Below are 19,512 nucleotides of genomic sequence, written 5' to 3'. Positions count from 1 at the left end.
AAATCTTCAACTTTGTGTCAGGTGAAGATGGTCAAGTTCCTTAGAAATGTTTCAGTTTTTATCATCGTTGAATATATGGCAAGAAGTGTTGGAGAGAATGAGTGGCTACTAAATAAAAATGTTTTGTCCATAAAGTAAGCTATATATATATTTAAATACAGTCACATGTTCCTACATATCAGTGAATATGCTTGAAAGTATTTGGTTTGCTGCCATTCAAATCAGAAAACAAAAAAGAGGTTACCATGGTTCACCTTTACACCTCGAATATCTTTCTCCGCCTCAGTTACAAATATGAGGGTTTCCCTAAGGCCCTGATACACCGGCCCAAAATCGTCAGTAAATGGGAGCCGGGCCGAACATGAGCGTGGGCACGCCCTATTCGGAGTGGTGTGCGCCGCACCGTCGGGTCTTTTCTGCCGACCTGACGCCTTTTCTTGCCGATTCAACATGTTGAATCGGCGTCGGGAACACCACCGGAAGTCGGACAAAGGGATAACACTGATTGGCTGTTCAGCTAGCGAATCAGTGCATGAGAAGCGTTAACGGAAGTGAGGGAGGTAAACAAATGATTTAAAATGGAATGGAAGTCCGTGGATTGGTCAATTTGGACCAATCAGCGGGGGCTTAACGTAACGGCTCTGCGGACGTAACGGCTCCACGGATTGGTCCATTTGGTTCCGGGTAACGCATGACATCGTGAGGTACCCGGAAGATTCAATGGACAGTGACGTATCTCCAACCAGGCGATAATAATGCTAATGCAAGAAAAATAAAATGGCGGCTTCACAAAACTTTTTGGGAGTTTTACGGGGCGTGGTTTGCAATCCGCCCAGCCAATCAGAAATGGGAACCTTTTTCTCCCATGAAAGTACCTACGTTGCGTTCGGATAGTTTAAAAATCAGCTCCTAAGTTCTAACCCTATCTCCTATTCCTTGACCTCTGAGTGAAACGTCAAGGGTTTAAGGGATAGTGGATAGGAGAATTCAAAAGGACTTAGGAGAAGAGACTGCGGTACTTTAAAGAATCCGAATGCACTTTCACTATCCGACGTGTTTATGATGCGCCAGCGGACGTCATTGTGTGCGTCTGCTGCTGTGGGGAAACTATGGAAACTACAGTTTTCTATACAACGGGCTACAACATGGATTTTTAATAAGAACGACGGACTCATCTAGAGACTCTGCACCGTGCTCTGATGCTGTTGCTTTATGCTTTATGAACAACAGAGAAACATATTCTTCATGACCAAAATTGGAATTGAAATAAAAAATGAAAGTGAAACTTATGCTCGTCACCCTCTCCCTCCGGTCCACATTAATACAAATGATCCCAATACGTATGATTGTATGAACTATGAAAATATCTCAAAATCAATACAAATGTATTTATTATAAACGTTAGTCTTTAACACCTATCACTGTGTATATCACCATTCAAACATCTTTTAAAAGTTGAACAAACCCCACACAGCTCAGTGAAATGTTGACTTTATTTGATCATTTCAGTAAAAACTAACGTTCATATTTCTCTTTTTGATTATAATACTGATGAACGTTCAAAACAAAGCTCTTTGGCAACTTGCCACATACGTTTTAAAATGCTTAATAGGCACCGTAACCTTCATGATATAATTTCTCCGTCATAATCGTTTGTGTCCGTGAACGGCTGACTATTGTGTGACGTCAAATGCTGCGGCTGCAAGGCATTGTGGGGCAGCATTTTCTCCTCTCCTTTCGGTTAGGGAGATCCAGTGGTTCCTAAGCTAAAGGAGGTTATACTGTAAAGGAAGTTTGAAACCTCCTTTCCTATCATTCTAGAGAATTCGTACGGCACTTATCATAGCTGCCACTGAGGGACTTCCGGGTCATTTCACTCGGTTAGTAAGGTTCCTAAGCTAAATGGACTTTTCGAACGCAACCCTGCTCTCTAGTAGAGATGGCAAATCTGGATCCTTTTACGGACTCTGAGTCTTCTGAGTCAGTCATTGAAGAGATCCGGATCATACAAGTCCTTTGAGTCATATGAGTCAGCATCACCAAGAGCATAGAAATCCTACCGGTGAAACCGAAAAGTTGTTGCATTTCACGAGCATATTAAACTAACGTTACATTAACCTCCGCTACACAGTGTCTTTTGCTTTAATAAAAAATGTTGATCACAAAAAAAAGGGTTATTTGGCGATTTGGCGAATCTGAGTCTGCTGTTGACTCGTGCATGACGACGAGTCTGCTGGATCTCTGGATCTGCTGCTATACGGTTACGGCTCTGAGTCCGCACGAGTCTGCTATGCTTTGCATAGTGAGTCAGGATTTGCGAATCTCTGAGTCTGCTGTTGACTCGTGCACAATAGCCGCGGGAAGTAGGGGTGCTGGAGGCGGGTCTGCGAATGGTGTACATTTGAAAAACTTCATGTTACTGTTGTTAAAATCACTCCCCACTTTTGTCCGCACCCCCTAAGTAAAATGACTTCCCCGTTCCCGCGGCTATGCTCGTGCATGACGAGTCTGGATCATGGATGTATGGTCTGGATCTCTGGATCTGCTGGATCGGTTACGGCTCTGATTCCCCACGACTCACGAGTCTGCAGGAAGTGAAGGAAGTTCCCTTGATTCAGTGAGTCAGGATTTGCGAATCTGAGTCTGCTATTGACTCGTGCATGATGAATCTGACTGGATCTCTGGATCTGCTGGATCGGTTACGGCTCTGATTCCCCACGACTCACGAGTCTGCAGGAAGTGAAGGAAGTTCCCTTGATTCAGTGAGTCAGGATTTGCGAATCTGAGTCTGCTATTGACTCGTGCATGATGAATCTGACTGGATCTCTGGATCTGCCACGGTTACGGCTCTGAGTCTGCAGGAAATGTCACTGATCCGCGTCCCCTGAGCCAAACGATAAGTTCTGGCAGCTATCCTACTTGCTAGGCAGATGGACTGGGGTACGTTGTAATGTGATTTTACATGTTATAACGAGAGTAGCGAGTGACGCAATTTATATTATTAATTTGTACGTCACCAGGAGTAGGACTCAAAGGACTCGGGTTAATGGAGAGGGGAGACTCGTCACGACCAGCTCATTACTAGGATCCGGGTGAAAGATCCAGATGAATCAGGACTCACCCATCTCTACTCTCTAGCAGGGACTGAAAAGGGGGTGAAAAGGTTCTTATGAACTAAGTTCTAGTTCCGGATCTTTTTGGTGTGAACGCACATTTTCGGAACTATATCGGAACTATACTGGGAAAAGTACTCCGGTGTGAAATTGCATATTGTCTCTTTTGAACTTCCTCCTGAACTCGAGAACAACGATCACGATCTACAAAACATAACGCCTGGCAGTTTTGTGTTGTTGTCTGAGATGTGCTAGTGCAGCCACGTCTCCGTAAAACACATGATACTGCACTCACTGTATTCCCACTTTGTAATCACAACCCTGAATTCAGAGGGACGTGAGGTGAAAAGGGGTGGAGGAGGGTTGCGTCGAGTCACCTGAAATGACAGCTGTCAGAGGGGGAGAGCAGATTTAAAGGTCCCACGTGGCCATTTCTACTCATCATAATTCCATTGTTGAGGTCAATCTAGAATAGATTTACATTGTGCAATTTTCCAAACTCACATTGGTTTCTCATACAGCATCTCTGTATAGTATGTGTATTCACTCTCTGTCCTATCAGCTTGTTGGAGCTCCTGCAGCTCGCCCACTCTGTTCTGATGAGTCCACCGCTGTTACAGTGGAACATCAGTGATTATGTGTTACAATGGCGTGTGCAACCAGAAAGTGACACCTGTAATGACAAACAGATGAGAATGCTGCGTGGGGTCTGGGTGCCGTGTTGGCGGGACGTTGCGCAGCTCGCTGTTGTGGGGAGTGGACAGTGTGAGCTGGGTTCATTTCCTGCTTGCTGCGTGGGGCCTGCGAGACATCACTAATGGACGCGGGAAGGGGGGTGCTGAGGGGGCTGCAGCCCACCCATCTGCGAGGTTCCACTAGCTTGTGCTGAGCTTCATGTGTGTTCACACTAAGCGTGAACATTACTAACCTATATTTACTGTATGGAAGATGTCACAACGTGGTTTGCTTTTCCCACGTATCGGAGACTTTCTCAACATGAACATAGTGGCAAGTGGTTATTAGTCACGGTTGATCACATGTTATTGTAGTATACATACAGCCGTGGCCGAGGCAAAGCAGCGGGTGTGGGAGAAGTTCGGAGAAGACATGGAAAAAGACTTTCGGGCGGCACCAAAGTTGTTCTGGAAAACTGTCCGACAACTCAGGAGGGGGAAGCAGGGAACCATCCGAGCTGTGTACAGTAAGGATGGGACGTTGTTGACCTCAACTGATGGAGTGTCAGGGCGGTGGAAGGAGCACTTTGAGGAACTCCTGAACCCGACAACTCCGCCCTCTATGTTAGAGGCAGAGCTGGAGTATGACGGGGGATCGACACCAGTCACTGAGGTCGTCAAACAACTTCACAGTGGCAAAGCCCCGAGGGTGGATGAGATCCGCCCAGAAATGCTGAAGGCTCTGGGTGTTGAGGGACTGTCATGGTTGACACGTCTCATCAACGTTGCGTGGAAGTCGGAAACAGTACCGAAGGAGTGGCAGACCGGGGTGGTGGTTCCCCTTTTTAAAAAGGGGGATCAGAGGGTGTGTGCCAATTACAGAGGCATCACACTACTCAGCCTCCCCGGGAAAGTTTACTCTAAGGTACTCGAAAGGAGGGTCAGGCCGATTGTCGAACCTCAGATTGAGGAGGAACAATGCGGATTCCGTCCTGGTCGTGGAACGACGGATCAGCTTTTTACTCTCGCAAGGATCCTGGAGGGGGTCTGGGAGTACGCTTATCCAGTCTACATGTGTTTTGTAGACTTGGAGAAGGCGTATGACCGGGTTCCCAGGGAGTCACTGTGGGAGGTGCTGCGGGAGTATGGGGTGAGGGGGTCTCTACTCAGGGCCATCCAATCTCTGTACTCCCAAAGCGAGAGCTGTGTCCGGGTCCTCGGCAGTAAGTCGGACCCATTTCAGGTGAGGGTTGGCCTCCGCCAGGGCTGCGCTTTGTCACCAATCCTGTTTGTAATATACATGGATCGGATTTCGAGGCGTAGTCGTGGGGGAGGGGGTTTGCAGTTCGGTGGACTAAGGATTGCAACACTGCTTTTTGCAGATGATGTGGTTCTGATGGCTTCATCGGTCTGCGACCTTCAGCACTCACTGGATCGGTTCGCAACCGAGTGTGAAGCGACTGGGATGAGGATCAGCACCTCCAAATCTGAGGCCATGGTTCTCAGCAGGAAATTGATGGACTGTCCACTCCAAGTAGGGAATGAGTCCTTACCCCAAGTGAAGGAGTTCAAGTATCTCGGGGTCTTATTCTCGAGTGAGGGAACAATGGAGCGTGAGATGGGTCGGAGAATCGGAGCAGCGGGAGCGGTACTGCAGTCTCTTTACCGCACCGTTGTGACGAAAAGGGAGCTGAGCCAGAAGGCAAAGCTCTCTGTCTACCGCGCCATTTTCGTTCCTACCCTCACCTATGGTCATGAAGGATGGGTCATGACCGAAAGAACGAGATCGCGGGTACAAGCGGCCGAGATGGGTTTTCTCCGCAGGGTGGCTGGTGTCTCCCTTAGGGATAAGGTGAGAAGTTCGGTCATCCGGGAGGGACTCGGAGTTGAACCGCTCCTCCTTCGCGTCGAAAGGAGCCAGTTGAGGTGGTTCGGGCACTTAGTTAGGATGCCACCTGGGCGCCTCCCTAGGGAGGTGTTCCAGGCACGTCCAGCTGGGAAGAGACCAAGGGGTAGACCTAGAACCAGATGGAGGGATTATATCTCTTCGCTGGCCTGGGAGCGCCTTGGGATCCCCCAGTCAGAGCTGGTTGATGTGGCCAGGGAAAAGAAAGTTTGGGGCTCTCTGCTGGAACTGTTACCTCCGCGACCCGACCACGGATAAGCGGGAGAAGATGGATGGATGGACATACAGTAAAGATAAATTATGTAATATATTATAATGTTAATTTTGACGCTGTAAAACACATTTTCTTTCTGCGAACACTACATAAGCTTTTACCACAGAAGAATGTGTAAACATTGCGTAGATCATCACTTCAATAACCATTAAACATCTGTAGAGTTTCATTTGGACTATAAATACTAGTAAAGTGAAAGTAAGCTCATGTCCTTAAATAAACGTAGTCCATCCATCCATCCATCCATCTTCTCCCGCTTATCCGTGGTCGGGTCGCGGAGGTAGCAGTTCCAGCAGAGAGCCCCAAACTTTCTTTTCCCTGGCCACATCAACCAGCTCTGACTGGGGGATCCCAAGGCGCTCCCAGGCCAGAGAAGAGATATAATCCCTCCATCTGGTTCTAGGTCTACCCCTTGGTCTCTTCCCAGCTGGACGTGCCTGGAACACCTCCCTAGGGAGGCGCCCAGGTGGCATCCTAACTAGGTGCCCGAACCACCTCAACTGGCTCCTTTCGACGCGAAGGAGGAGCGGTTCAACTCCGAGTCCCTCCCGGATGACCGAACTTCTCACCTTATCCCTAAGGGAGACACCAGCCACCCTGCGGAGAAAACCCATCTCGGCCGCTTGTACCCGCAATCTCGTTCTTTCGGTCATGACCAAAAGTAAACGTAAATAAACGTAGTGTTTTTTTATATTTCAACTCACAACGCCTACACTCAAATTTCATGTTGATGACCTGTAACAACAGCTTGGATGACTGCCTCTGATCTTTTCCCTTTAAGAAGCGTGTAGCCGGCCTACAGCTCTGAGTCACATGTAAACAGTGGCCTGGGATCTGGGATCAGACCTAGTTCTCATCACATCCTGTTACTGAGCCTGAGAAAATGGACAAGACTGTGCCATGTCACGATAATTCAATAAAACTTCCCTTTTTAAAGACACTTCCTGACGTATCCCCATACATTAATCCACCCAAATTGCTCCTGTTTGTGCATTCGTGATTTTAGGCTTGAGACTAACACGTTTTGTTATACCCTAGCATAGGGATTAATAAAGTATGCCTTCTTCATTCTCCGTGACATCACAGACACATGGACTGCAGACAGCTTGAGTTAAATTAGCCTGAATGCCAAAAATGTAAATAACAACTCTTATTTCAAGGACAAATGATTTGTCATTTACATTCAGGAGTAGGCCTAGTATATTATCTGGCAGGGCTCCAACCACTTGCACTGCATAACCTCTTGCCACCTTGATTGCAATATTCAGCCATTGTAGTTGCTGCACATTGAATAAATATGTCTTAAAATGCCAATTAATGTCAATAAATGTGATGAGTATTTTAACTGATATAAATGTTGGCCTACACTTTAGAAATAGGATACAGGCAGATCCCCTATGTGCATGCTTCATGTCTTGTCAGGGACTGAACCAACTGAATGTTCTGCCTCCCAAGTCATTGTCTGTATTTACCCAAACGAAATGGTCACTATTTCAGGAAGTCCATTCCTCTGACAGCTGCTCTTATTTTTGCACCATTGTTGACATTAATGGGCTAAAAGGTTGGCGGACCAGCTGAGAATTTTCCCTTTACTGTTAGAAGCATATCTTATAAAATGAAAAACCCATTATGATTTTGATATGTTTCAATATACAATGAGAAAAGAGTCACACGATAAACAAAGCTTTTGAACGTGTTATTATTTCATATAATAAACAACTGAAATCCAACAGATATGTACATTCCTTTTCAGTGATGATGTAGGCCTTTACGCATGAATGGGGTTATAAGACACACAAGAACTGCAAAAATATAAATATGTCACCATATACAGCTCTGAATACAATTAAGAGACAACTCCACATTTTTCTTAAATCTCAATATCTACATGGCAGCTATTCCATTACAGTGTCTGGTGAATTCCAACACTAAAACCAAAGAAACTGATCATTTTGGTGGTCTCTTAATTTTGTCCAGAGCTGTATGTGTTCCAATCATTGTGAACTAGAGACTTCTGGCAATTATTGAAATGCATATACCTGGAAAGGCCACTTACAGATTTACATTAGCCCATGTTCCCATCATTTCATATTTATCAAGGTCCGAACTACTAAGTAGTACAAAGAGACTACACATATTAGGACAGAGCTCACGAGGGAGTAAAGTCACAGGAATGAAGACTGTGGATTGTTGTGGTGCGCTACACAGGATGTTGCGACACAGCATTGTGTCTTTCTGTCAGTGGGAACAAGGGTGAGACAAATATATCTGAAGATTACAACTAAAGGTCATATCATTATTAAGGATGTTTTCACATTCTGTATTACCTATCTGTTTGTGAACGCCACATCACCTATTATTGGAAAACTGCTTCAAGAAAATAAAACTTGAATACTGGACATTTTCATCATTTAATCCATTTGTGTTTGAACATTGATTTACTATGACTCACATACTTTTCTAGCATTAAAATGTGATATTGTACAATATCAGTAATTCACCATCATAAACAATGTAATGTGTGAGTCAATGCTCTCAATCTGGTATACATGAATTAAGAGCAAACTTTGTGAAAAATCACCAATCAAGTAACCAGTGTACCTTTACAATTTTGAAATCCTGTATGTTGCAAAGGTCTATCAGACATTTCAAATATATATATATACACATGTAAATACAGTACAGAAATGTGGTCACCCCTTGAGTTATGTCTCTTTGTAGTTTCTGTCTCTGTGTTTCCTGCCTGTTTGATGATCAGAACCGTTACACCTACTGCTTTCCTGTCTTTCCTGCCCTCCCCAGCTGTGTCTTGTGATTAGTTCTTAATGTATTTTGTATAGTTGTGTTTTTTTGTCTGTGTTTGTAGGATCCTTGTTTATCCAGAGCTCTGTTCTGTTCGGCCCTGGCCTGCTGTGCATGGATTATCTGCTAATAAAAGTATGTTCTGCTGAACGATGATGTGTCCTGCATTTAGGTCCACCTTGCTCCGGGGCAGCATGTGAAAGGATAGCATCTGGTAATCAAACAGGCAATCACTGCACATGCTCCTGTTTCAGTCCACAGTTAAGATCAGTTGGTGGCATATGCACCGCTAGCTTGTTTGTAAAGAAGAGGAGAAAGATAACATACTAAACGATTGTTTTGAAGAGAGGTTCTTTGTGAACATTCACTGTTACCACTGTTACCAACAGCGTGAGTGTAGTTTGTCTTTAAAGGAATATAAAGACAACAAGAATGAAAGGTGTTTAACTCCTGGCAGACAATGTAACACAGAGTGTGATTCCTAAATGTGCATGCTTGAAATGGCAGACCGATGGGTACATCTACGTAAAAGGGTACTTAGTTCGTAGTATAAATGGAACTGCATTAAATCTGCTAGACTGCAGCAGTCCTCAAAAGCACTACACAGAAATTACATACAAGCATTTTAAGTATACAGCAGGTCAATATGACCGAAACAATATCATGTTATATATTAGATCAACTTATATCTCAAGGTGCATCACAATCTTTTCTTTCTCTACAAGCACACTTAAATAGAAACACATCAGCAAAGTCACAGCAGAGCCATTTATAATGTGAACGCAGCTTAAAGCAGCCAGAGGTTGGTCGACACTTCACCACTGTGTGGAAACCTACCTTTAGTCTTCACACTTGGTTTATCTTTAAAGTGATCATCTGATGTTTGTGTTACATCATTACACCTTGACCAAAATTGGCTCTATGTAACAGGTTTATTTGCTCATGTTCTTCACCCTTCTGACATCCCATTCATTTCCTGACTCTGTACTGTATCTTATGCATGTTCATTTCCTGAAGCTGATGATTTTAGTGTAAGATAAACAACTTTATTTCTTAAACATAAGGACACTTATGTGTAATTATTGACAGAACGCTCTGATGACTTCAGTCATGTGTTTCACCACAAGTCTATTCTCAGGAAAGTGGCTGGGGTTATCTCAAACTCAAATTAACCCAAGTGCACATCCTGTCAATCAGTCTTTGTCTGAGCTGTGACAAGACCTGCTCTGTTCCGTTGGTTGCCTTCAGGCACACTCAGACGGAAATAAACCACAGGCCTCAGAAGCTTATCTTTTCCACGTCAATATCCACTGTCCCACTCATTTAGGTGGTTCTGTGACTGCACAGCAAGGCTCCCCCCCGGTAACTGATGCATGGGTCTTCCCCCAGATCATCGAGGTCTTTTGCGGTTTGCGCGACTTCCTCCAGATGATCCTCACAATGGAGGGGATGATGAAGACCCAGGGATTGATGATGGAGTGGAAGGAAAGGAGACGGAGGGCAACGAGGTCATCATGGCTTGTATCAGTGTGGCTGCCTGTGAAGTTTATGTACACTCTAAACTGGGAAATAGAAATAAAAGGAATAAATGTTATCATGAAAACTGAAAATAATCAGCTCAGATACTATTAACAGTGTCCCAGGCCCACGTATGGTTTATAACACCTTTATCGCATTAGCATATCATTAAATACTAAAGTCATTATTGGGAGAAGTTTCTCCTTCCACTAATGGAGAAAACTAGAGAAATGGTTGTAGGGATTAAGTCTTATAATCAAGTTTATCTAGCGTATACAATATATATATTAAAACAAATAATTAGAGGATGACATTTTTTTAGTCAATGTTAATGTTTTTTCATAAAAAAAGACCTTGTAATGTTAGAAGAGTGAATCTGTTTTATGTTTTGTGGGAATCGTTGTTTAAAAGACATTTAGGGGTTGTTTATGATTTAAAGACTGGTTTATGTTTATTGGTATGTTTACTCAAATAAATAAGCATAACAATTGACAGTTTTGCGACAACTTAAGAGCCCCTATTCTGCTTGTTGTGGTTGTCCCTCTCCTTGTGTTTGTGTTCTATAGGTTTCCGTGCATGTTGGTCTGCAAAGGCTAACATCCCTGTGTTCCCTCCAGAGGGAGTTTCTCTCCCACACACTCCCCTTTGCCTGAAACGCCTCCATTGGACTCCCTTATTTACTTCTATAACATAATGACATCACTATGTAACACTGGGTAGCATTCCAACACATTGTACACTAAGGGGTGTGACATCTCTATGCAGCTAACCAATCAGAGCAGACTGGGCTCTGGTTTCAGACAGAGGGTGAAAAGGGGTGCTGCAGCACAGGCAGTAAGAGAAAAATAAAGAGCTTTTTGTACATTAAAGCATGGAGATATGTCACAGTAGAGACACTATATGAACCTGAAGATGAGTAGAATAGGGCCCCTTTAACAGTGTAGAGATAGCTCTTACCACCAAAGGGAAGGTGCAGCAGATGAAGACCACAGTGATAATAGCCAGCGGCAATAGATGCTCCACTTCCTCTGACATGGAGAGAGACCTGCGGTACCGAGAGCGCGCGTACTCTCCACTCCGGCGCGCTTTGCGCTTCCTTTGCATCATCACCAAGTGGAATATGACAGCTATGTTGCACACTACCGTGCTGGTGATCACGATGAGGATGAAAGACGCATACAACCCGATGTAAACTTGATCCTTTCCTTCCTTCTTGTGGCTCATCTCCAGGAAGCACCATGTCCCCGGGCAGTACTGTACGTAAGCTCCAAAACCCAGAAAAGGAGCGACGCAGAACAGGATGCTGCCCAGGTAGATGAGAGCCACCGTGATGTAACCGCGGAGTTTGCTCAGGTGCCTCTCGTAAAAATAAGGGCGACCAATGGAGAGGTAGCGCTCCAGTGCTATTACGCTCACAATGGAGAGCGTGGAGAGGCTCAGGAAAGTCATGCTGAAGCCAAAGTAGGCGCACAGCTCTTCGCCGGCATTCATCCCCACCAGAGTCTTCCCCCGGGCATAGGCTGTGAGAACAACAGGGCTGACAGAGAAGGACCCCAGCAGGTCGGTCATGAGGAGCGCCGTCACCAGGATGTGGTACAGGGACGGGCTTGTCCTCCGGCGCCGGACCTCCAGCAGCACCAGCGCCACGATGTTACCCACGACACCGGCAGCGAACATCAGCGCAGAGGGGATGGGCTGCCCGAACTCCACGTCCACCATGACGTGGCATTTGGAATTATTTGACAAAGAATTTGCCATTGATTTTCAAAGAACCACACATCAGTGTCAGTGAACTGAAGAGCGCACAGCCACAGAGCTCCGCTTTGCGCACCGCCCTCATCTGATCTGTGCTGCTTCTATGGAAATACACACTGTGTCACACACACTTCCGTAAGAGCTCATGATTCACCCAGTCTCACCCCTCTTCTTAACTCTCTTTCAGAGCCATGGCCTGAAGGGGAGACTAATGTAAATGTGTGTCTTTAACAAATATGTTTACATTATCATTTGGATTTTAAAAGTTGTTGTTTTATTATCTTTTTATATACAAAAATGTGGTCATCATTCTTGGGGTGTCTTGAGAGTTTTTCCTTGTGTCTGGTCTAGTACAGTGGCTGACAGGTGCCAACGCGCTGCAACGTATTTGCTGTGTTTTGTATTTACTGCACTTTGTATTTGTAGCATTATGTATTTTGATATGTACATTATGCATGCATTTGCAGTGTCTTTTTTATTTGCAGCTTTTTGTATTTGCAGCATACAACTGTTATGATCGTTGGAAAATAAAGTAAAACCCTATGTCGTCTTATTCTTTATAATTTGTATATTGTATACTTTATCACACAGTAGGGACCTAAAGTAACCATTTGGGAGAGCTAACTGTACTAATAGGGCCCTTGGTACTCTTAAAATAAAACAAATAAAAGAAAACTATTTAGTTTAAAGCCTCTCACTCTGTATCCCTGGGGCGAGTTCCACAAACCATCTGAGAAACCTGTGCTGGTAGCTGTCCAGTCCATGAGAATGTTTGTCTTTGTTACTAATAACAAACCAAACGTAAAATATGTGGCAGTATAAGAGAAGCTTTGGAACAACCAAACAAGACAAGGTTCAATCTGTAAATAATACATTTATCAATACAAAGTAACACATTCAAGCCAAAAATCTGATAGATTAGGACACATTTTCTCCATGTTCCCTTCGTTGCTCCTTTTATGGCTTTTAGTAGAAATGTGCAGTGATGATCAGGGACAGTCTGTCTTAAAATGGACATAATTTGAGTGAAAAGAGCAAGTTTGATGCCTCTATGATAAAATAAATCTATGTATGTCAGTCTACAAGAGGCACTTTATAAATCTCCATTTTGTATGTCTGTTACCACAATTTCAACAAATGAAGAGTCTCCTTATGTTAAAGCGGTACTTTCCCCCCCAAAAAATATTATTTAAACGTGAATAACACACCCTGTATTACCTTGAATTTATGTAAAAACTGTGAACGAAGGAATAAAAGAGAAAAAGACCAGAAGTCTGAACGAAAATAATTGCTTGAACAACAGCAAAACCATATAAAACATGTGTAAGCTCTGAACTGTGGAAGTGTTTTAACAACACCAGGGGGGGGGGACAGTCATGTTTCCATGTCCCACTGCTCTCTGTCCACTGGTCCTGTGTGTGTCGCGAGATGACCTAATGCTGTGTGTCATGGGACGTAACTCAGTGAAAACAGAAGGACATTCCAAAATCTCCCGAAATTGCTTAATGAAAGCGCTGAGCATGTTCACCATTGTATTTGCTTGTAGGGCAGCTCAGCCATCCAGAACTTAACATACGAATGAACATAAGTAGAAAGCTAAAATAAACCACAGCAGACTCTTTCCCCAACACTGTTTATGGACCGTCAGCTAACGTTTATAGCATGCATTTTAATCAGAGTTTCATTGTGAATCAGACAAAATCTAACAAAACTTGGATATTTTTGTACATTTTTCCTCAGGTCAGACACATATCAGTAGTTTGAAACCCATAGAAACTAATCGTATTAGATTAAAGTAAAGTTGTGGAAAGTTTGGATGTCTCATTTCGGGTAGGCTACTTTATGGAAGGATGACGGAAGTCGGAAGACACATTAAACTGAGCTGCTCCGAATGTTGCTGGTGTAATATCCTTTTTAGTTTTAGATAACTTAAATAAATGAAAACTACGATTTTAATAAATGAAAATATTTCCATGAAATACCTTACCAGAAAAGCAGCTATACTTTTGCAAACTTGCAATACTTTGAAGTCTCATTAAAATTAATATTTAATTAAACATTCATGTGAATTGATGGGCAATGCCTCTTAGAAACAATGTAAATAAAACTCAACATGGTCGAATAATTGTTATAACAATGCGTTATTTAAAGAAAAAATTCAAATAAAAAGTATCATTGAGAGTAAATGAATATTTGTGTATATGTGTGTATATGTGTAAAGGGATGGTTGTGTGTGTATACACTGTGTCCTGCAGATGGCACCATAGACCAATATTTAGTGTGAAACCCCACAGTAAACGTCTTGTTTGGGATGTAAGCTAGTTAGTTTGTGTTTTTTGTTTCAAAGGCTTAGATCACACATTTGACTTCTCAGCAGCTGAGGAACTGATTGTTCTTTTTTTCTATTTATTGTATTAATTGTTATTTTTTCTTCTGTTGTCTCGCATATGTAACCACTTTAGTTTATTCATACTGTAATTAGGGTCATGTTGTCCACACGGGTTCAAGGTCTGTTTCCATTTCCCTTGATCTAAAGATGTATATTTGCAAATTGTATTTAAACTTTATTTAACCAGGTGAAAACATTGAGAGAATGTTTCAATGTCTTAGTTAGAACTTCAATATGGCGTTTAAAGTTTAGATTTCTGTCCAACCAAAAGCCCAGATATTTGTATGTATCGACTAACTCAACAGAGACGTCATCAAGGGTGTCAATGGAGAGGCAAGAGGACGCTGACATGGGAGCAAAAAGCATTGCTTTGGTTTTCTTACTTTTCAATAGCAGTTTAGAATCAATAAGCGCATGCTGCAACGTGATAAAATCAGATTTTAAATTGGAAACGGCCATATCCATAGAAGGAGCACATGAATACCCAATAGTTTCATCAGCATACATATGATAGGTAGAAAATGGCATCTGATTACAAATATTGTTTACATATAATAAAAAGAGCAAGGGCCCCAAAATAGAGCCCTGTGAAACTCCCTTCTCCAAGGTGACAGGGTCAGAGACAGTACTACCCAACCTGACGCATTGAGTACGGTCGGTTAGATAACTCTGAAACCAGCAAATGGCATTATGACCGAAACGAGACACCAACATAACATTAGATAGAATGTGGTGTGGATAAACAATAAACAGTCAACAAAGACAAGTATAATATAATAATAATAATAATAATAATAATAATAAGGAAAGAAGTAGAAACACTTGTAAAAATGTAGTAAAAATGCATACATGCATAAAGAAAACCATTACAAAGATGCAATGCACACATTGCACGGGGCCGGATTGCATGTTTGTGTGTAGTGTACATGTGCGGAGGGGTAATGTCTTTATGTGTGTGTCTGTTATTTATTTAGTCTTACGCCTAGAGGACAAAAGCTGCAATTGGCGCCCCATCCATGTTGGTGTGGAAGGCTTCTGTCCTCCCTAGCTGTGACCTCCTTCAGCCTTCTCTCTGGGTGTACAATCTGCAGAGAGACATGACCTAACTTCTTCACCGTTACTTCCCAACCAGATCTGTCTCTGCTACAGCCACAAATCTGGAAACCTTGCGATGGAAATTCCAACATGACAGCGCCAAGCACGCATACCATTCTGTGTGCTTGGACTTCTTTTAGAATACAGAAGCTATGTGGTTTAAAGGCGGGGATAGGGTCAGGGTTTTTGGGGTGGAGCGCAGCGTGGTGCACGGGTTCTCCGATAAGTATTTTTGTTTAAAAACCTGTTTAAAAACTCCAATAAAACCAATACAAATGTATAAAAGCCCTGTTTGGTCTGTGTTAAAAAATTGAATGAAATAAAATAATGAAAATGCAATAAAAGGGATAAAAGAGAGTAGCGGCTGAAGCACAGCGTGTGCGGCGGGATTCAAACTTGTGCTCCTGGGGGTCTCCCCCGGTGGTGTGTCCGAGGCTCTGTCCCAAAACATCTGCTAAAAGGACATAGGTTGACTTTGTTTAAAATCGGCATGCCATTTAATACTAATTTTACATGCATGCCGATTTTAAACAAAGTCAACCTTAGGGTTTGATACCTGGAGTGCCTCTCAAGCCATTCAGATATCGCTGACTTTTTTATATCACATACAGGCTGATTAGAATATACCACCCTTCATATGAGTATCTTCACCAATGGTCTGAGGACTACCTTTGCAAAGGTTTGTCATATTTTTCTCAATAGGTAGACCCCCCACCCCCCTTTTTATTTGTCATTCATATTGAAACCCATTGGGAAAATCAGTAATTATTATTGTTATATGATTTTGTTATTTACTGTGGTAAAGATTTGTTAGATATTATACAATATGGTCACATTTTTAAAAGCTAGACTTAATATTTAGGGGTCCATATGAACATTGAAACAGGTTTTGCTTGCTGTATTACTCCTGTTATTACTGGCCAATGAGAGATTCCTTCAAGAAGAGATTCAAAAGTAATCGGAATGAGTTTCATAAAATCAATTAAATATGTTTCAAAGTCAGTCTTTTTAGCATACAATCCCATTTTCCATCTCTCCTCCTAACACATGTATTCTAATGGTTATGCAATGATGAACACCAGCTTTCAGTTGTTTACACTTGAGACAAATCAGCTGTTGCTAATTTTTGTTTGGTTCAGTTTGTCTAGTTAAATACACACAAACATGCATGTGTGCACGCTAATGTTGTCCTCTGTTATTTCAGACACAGTATATTTGCTGCAGTGGTTTTGTATACTGCAGGAATTAAAACATTTCTGAAGGAGCATCAGCTTCCAGGCTGGATTTGCAGCAGACCACATCCTGAATGAGTGGGTTGTTATCCTTAAGCAAACAATTTGTGCATTTCTCAAGATGTGCGGGCTGCCAAGACACAGAGAGGTCCAGCCGCCTGCTACAAGAGCAAGACCTCCCAGCATCTGTGTCCCAGAACCCATTCTTCTATCACCCGGGGATGGCTCTGCTCTGGTGGAGGTGTGACCCTCGATGTATGAAGAGAACAGGATACAGTGTTGGAAACCGAGTTTTTTGTGGCGCATGAAGCCAAAATGGGCTGTCTCTCCAGTACAAAAATCACCTGTATCGCCCAGATATCTTACTATCCATTAGGCTAATAGAGCTTCCATACTTGAGTTCCCCTTAAAGGTCTTCCCTATCATGCAAAAATCACTTTTTGAAGTCTTTTACACATAAATATGTGTCCCTGTTGTGACTCACAAAGTGTCAGCAAATAAAACCCTCTCTCTTCTCCTCCTTACCCAAATCTCTAAAAACGGGGGTGCAACGGAGTTGATCAAGACAATGACGTAATATCAGAAAACTTCCGGGGAAAACCCACAGTTTACAGGGGAACATGGGAGAAACCTCAGGGAGAGCAACAGAGGAGGGATCCCACTCCCAGGACGGATAAGCGTGCAATAGATGCCGTGTGTAAATTGAAAAGATAATACATTTGCAACATAGGTAGTCCAAATGTTTGGAAATGCATGTGTGTATAATAGGAAGATGAATCCACGAGGATATCCATCCAGGACTTATGATCCAGGACCACAGCAACAGGCACAGCCACGACTCAAGATCCAGGGCTCGTGATCCAGGACTCAGGACCACAGCAACACGATCAGCCATAACTCCGGATCCCGGCATATAGACACCAAAAAGAAAGACATTTGGGGAAGCTGGGTTAATCGGAACATGAGAGTACACAGGTATAGACAGAGAGAAGGAAGAAGTAAAATGTCCCCCGACAAACTAAGCCTATATCAGCAAAACTAGGGGCTGAATGTAATCAGCCCTAACTATAAGCTTTATCAAATAGGAAGGTCTTAAGCGCACTCTTAAAAACGGATAGGGTGTCTGCCGCCCGAACACAAACTGGAAGCTGATTCCACAAATGTGGAGCTTGATAAGAAAAGGCCCTGGCTCCCATTGTACTTTTAGAGACTCTAGGAACAACCAACAACCCTGCATTATTGGAACGCAATGCCCTAGTAGGACAGTAGGGTATAATGAGTTCTTTAAGGGCAAATGGCGCCTGCCCATTAAGGGCTTTGTAGGCGAGAAGAAGAATTTTAAATTCTATCCTGTGTTCTATAGGGAGCCAGTGTAAGGCAGCCAGAACAGGAGTAATGTGGTCCCTTTTCCTAACTCTGGTTAGTACACGAGCTGCAGCATTTTGAATCAGCTGAAGCGACTTGACTGACTTCTTGGTACACCCTGAAAATAAAGAGTTACAATAATCCAGCCTTGAAGTAACAAATGCATGGACTAGTTTCTCTGCATCGTTTTGAGGCAAGATATGCCTGATTTTTGCAATGTTAGTAAGATGGAAGTAGGAGGTCCTTGAAATTGATTTTATGCGGGCTTTAAAGGATAAATCCTGATCAAATATAAAACCAAGATTCCTTACAGTCTCACTGGAGGCCAACTTAATGCCATCCATAGTTAGTATATCTTTAGATAATTTGTTTCGTAGATTCTTCGGGCCAAGTACAATAACCTCAGTTTTGGTCGTGTTTAACATCAAAAAGTTTAAGGTCATCCACGTTTTTAAGTCCTTGAGGCAGTCTTGAATTTTATTTAGATGATTAATTTCATCCGGCTTGATTGATAAATATAGTTGAGTATCATCCGCATAACAATGAAAATGTACAGAATGGTTCCTTATAATATTGCCTAGCGGAATATAATGTGAACAAAATAGGACCGAGCACTGAGCCCTGTGGCACTCCATGGCTAACTTTGGTTTGCATGGAAGATTCATCGTTGACACGTACAAACTGAGAGCGTTCAGATAGATAGGACCTAAACCAGCCTAAAGCAGTTCCCTGTATACTAACTAAGTGCTCTAGTCTTTGCAATAAGATGTGGCAACATCATGGCAGCTTGTTCTTAGGTTGAGTGCTCAGTAATGTGATAGAGCTTTTACAGTATCTTTTACATAATGGTTGTAGCAAGCAGCTCTCACAGCCCTGCTGACCCAGAGGGCAACATAGTTGGTGATCAGAGGGCAGACCTTGGGCCTGACCATCCCATGATCCAATTATCTCAGTAGGTCCAGCTCTCTGAGGGTGAGATTAAGATCACAACTAGTCACATTCTGTCTCACTGACCCTTCCTCCAGACACATATAACATTGGGAAATGGGGTTTTCTATACCACTCCACCAGATGGCCTCAGACTTTCCAATTTGTCGCAGTCACTTTCCCAGCACCTCTTCTACCTTCTTCTTCCAACCTTGCCCTGATTCTGTACCCAGTAGACCGTGTACTTTGTGCTGTGAGTTAATGCTCTGTCTTGTAGGATCTTGGTTTGGGTCCCGGGGCAAAAACATCCTTTCTGACTTTTCTGTTGGGCTCCTATCCTCCGTAGATGGAGGCGTTAAATTGTTCCTTCATTCTAAGTAATAGAAACAACCAAGATAAAACAACTTTTTATGGTGGATTGTGGACGATAAGTAAAGACGCTGATCTGTAGAGTGTTGGTAC

General features: G+C 42.9%; 1 protein-coding gene across 1 annotated transcript; it reads right to left on the bottom strand.

The window, feature by feature from the left end:
- Positions 1 to 7,700: 7,700 nt before the first annotated feature.
- On the bottom strand, positions 7,701 to 12,410 carry ptger2b (prostaglandin E receptor 2b (subtype EP2)). The gene is made up of 2 exons (XM_079645671.1): positions 11,245 to 12,410; positions 7,701 to 10,331 (listed from the first exon to the last, which is right to left on the bottom strand). The coding sequence occupies exons 1-2, from the start codon at positions 12,043 to 12,045 to the stop codon at positions 10,089 to 10,091; spliced, it is 1,044 nt and encodes a 347-aa protein (XP_079501797.1). The 5' UTR covers positions 12,046 to 12,410; the 3' UTR covers positions 7,701 to 10,088.
- Between the last annotated feature and the right edge of the window lie 7,102 nt (positions 12,411 to 19,512).

The sequence above is a fragment of the Notothenia rossii genome (genome assembly GCF_949606895.1).
Source record: "Notothenia rossii genome assembly, chromosome: 8".
NCBI classification, from domain to species: Eukaryota; Metazoa; Chordata; class Actinopteri; order Perciformes; family Nototheniidae; genus Notothenia; species Notothenia rossii.
Note: the sequence above shows the minus strand (reverse complement) of the source record. Positions and strands in the feature narration are given on the sequence as shown.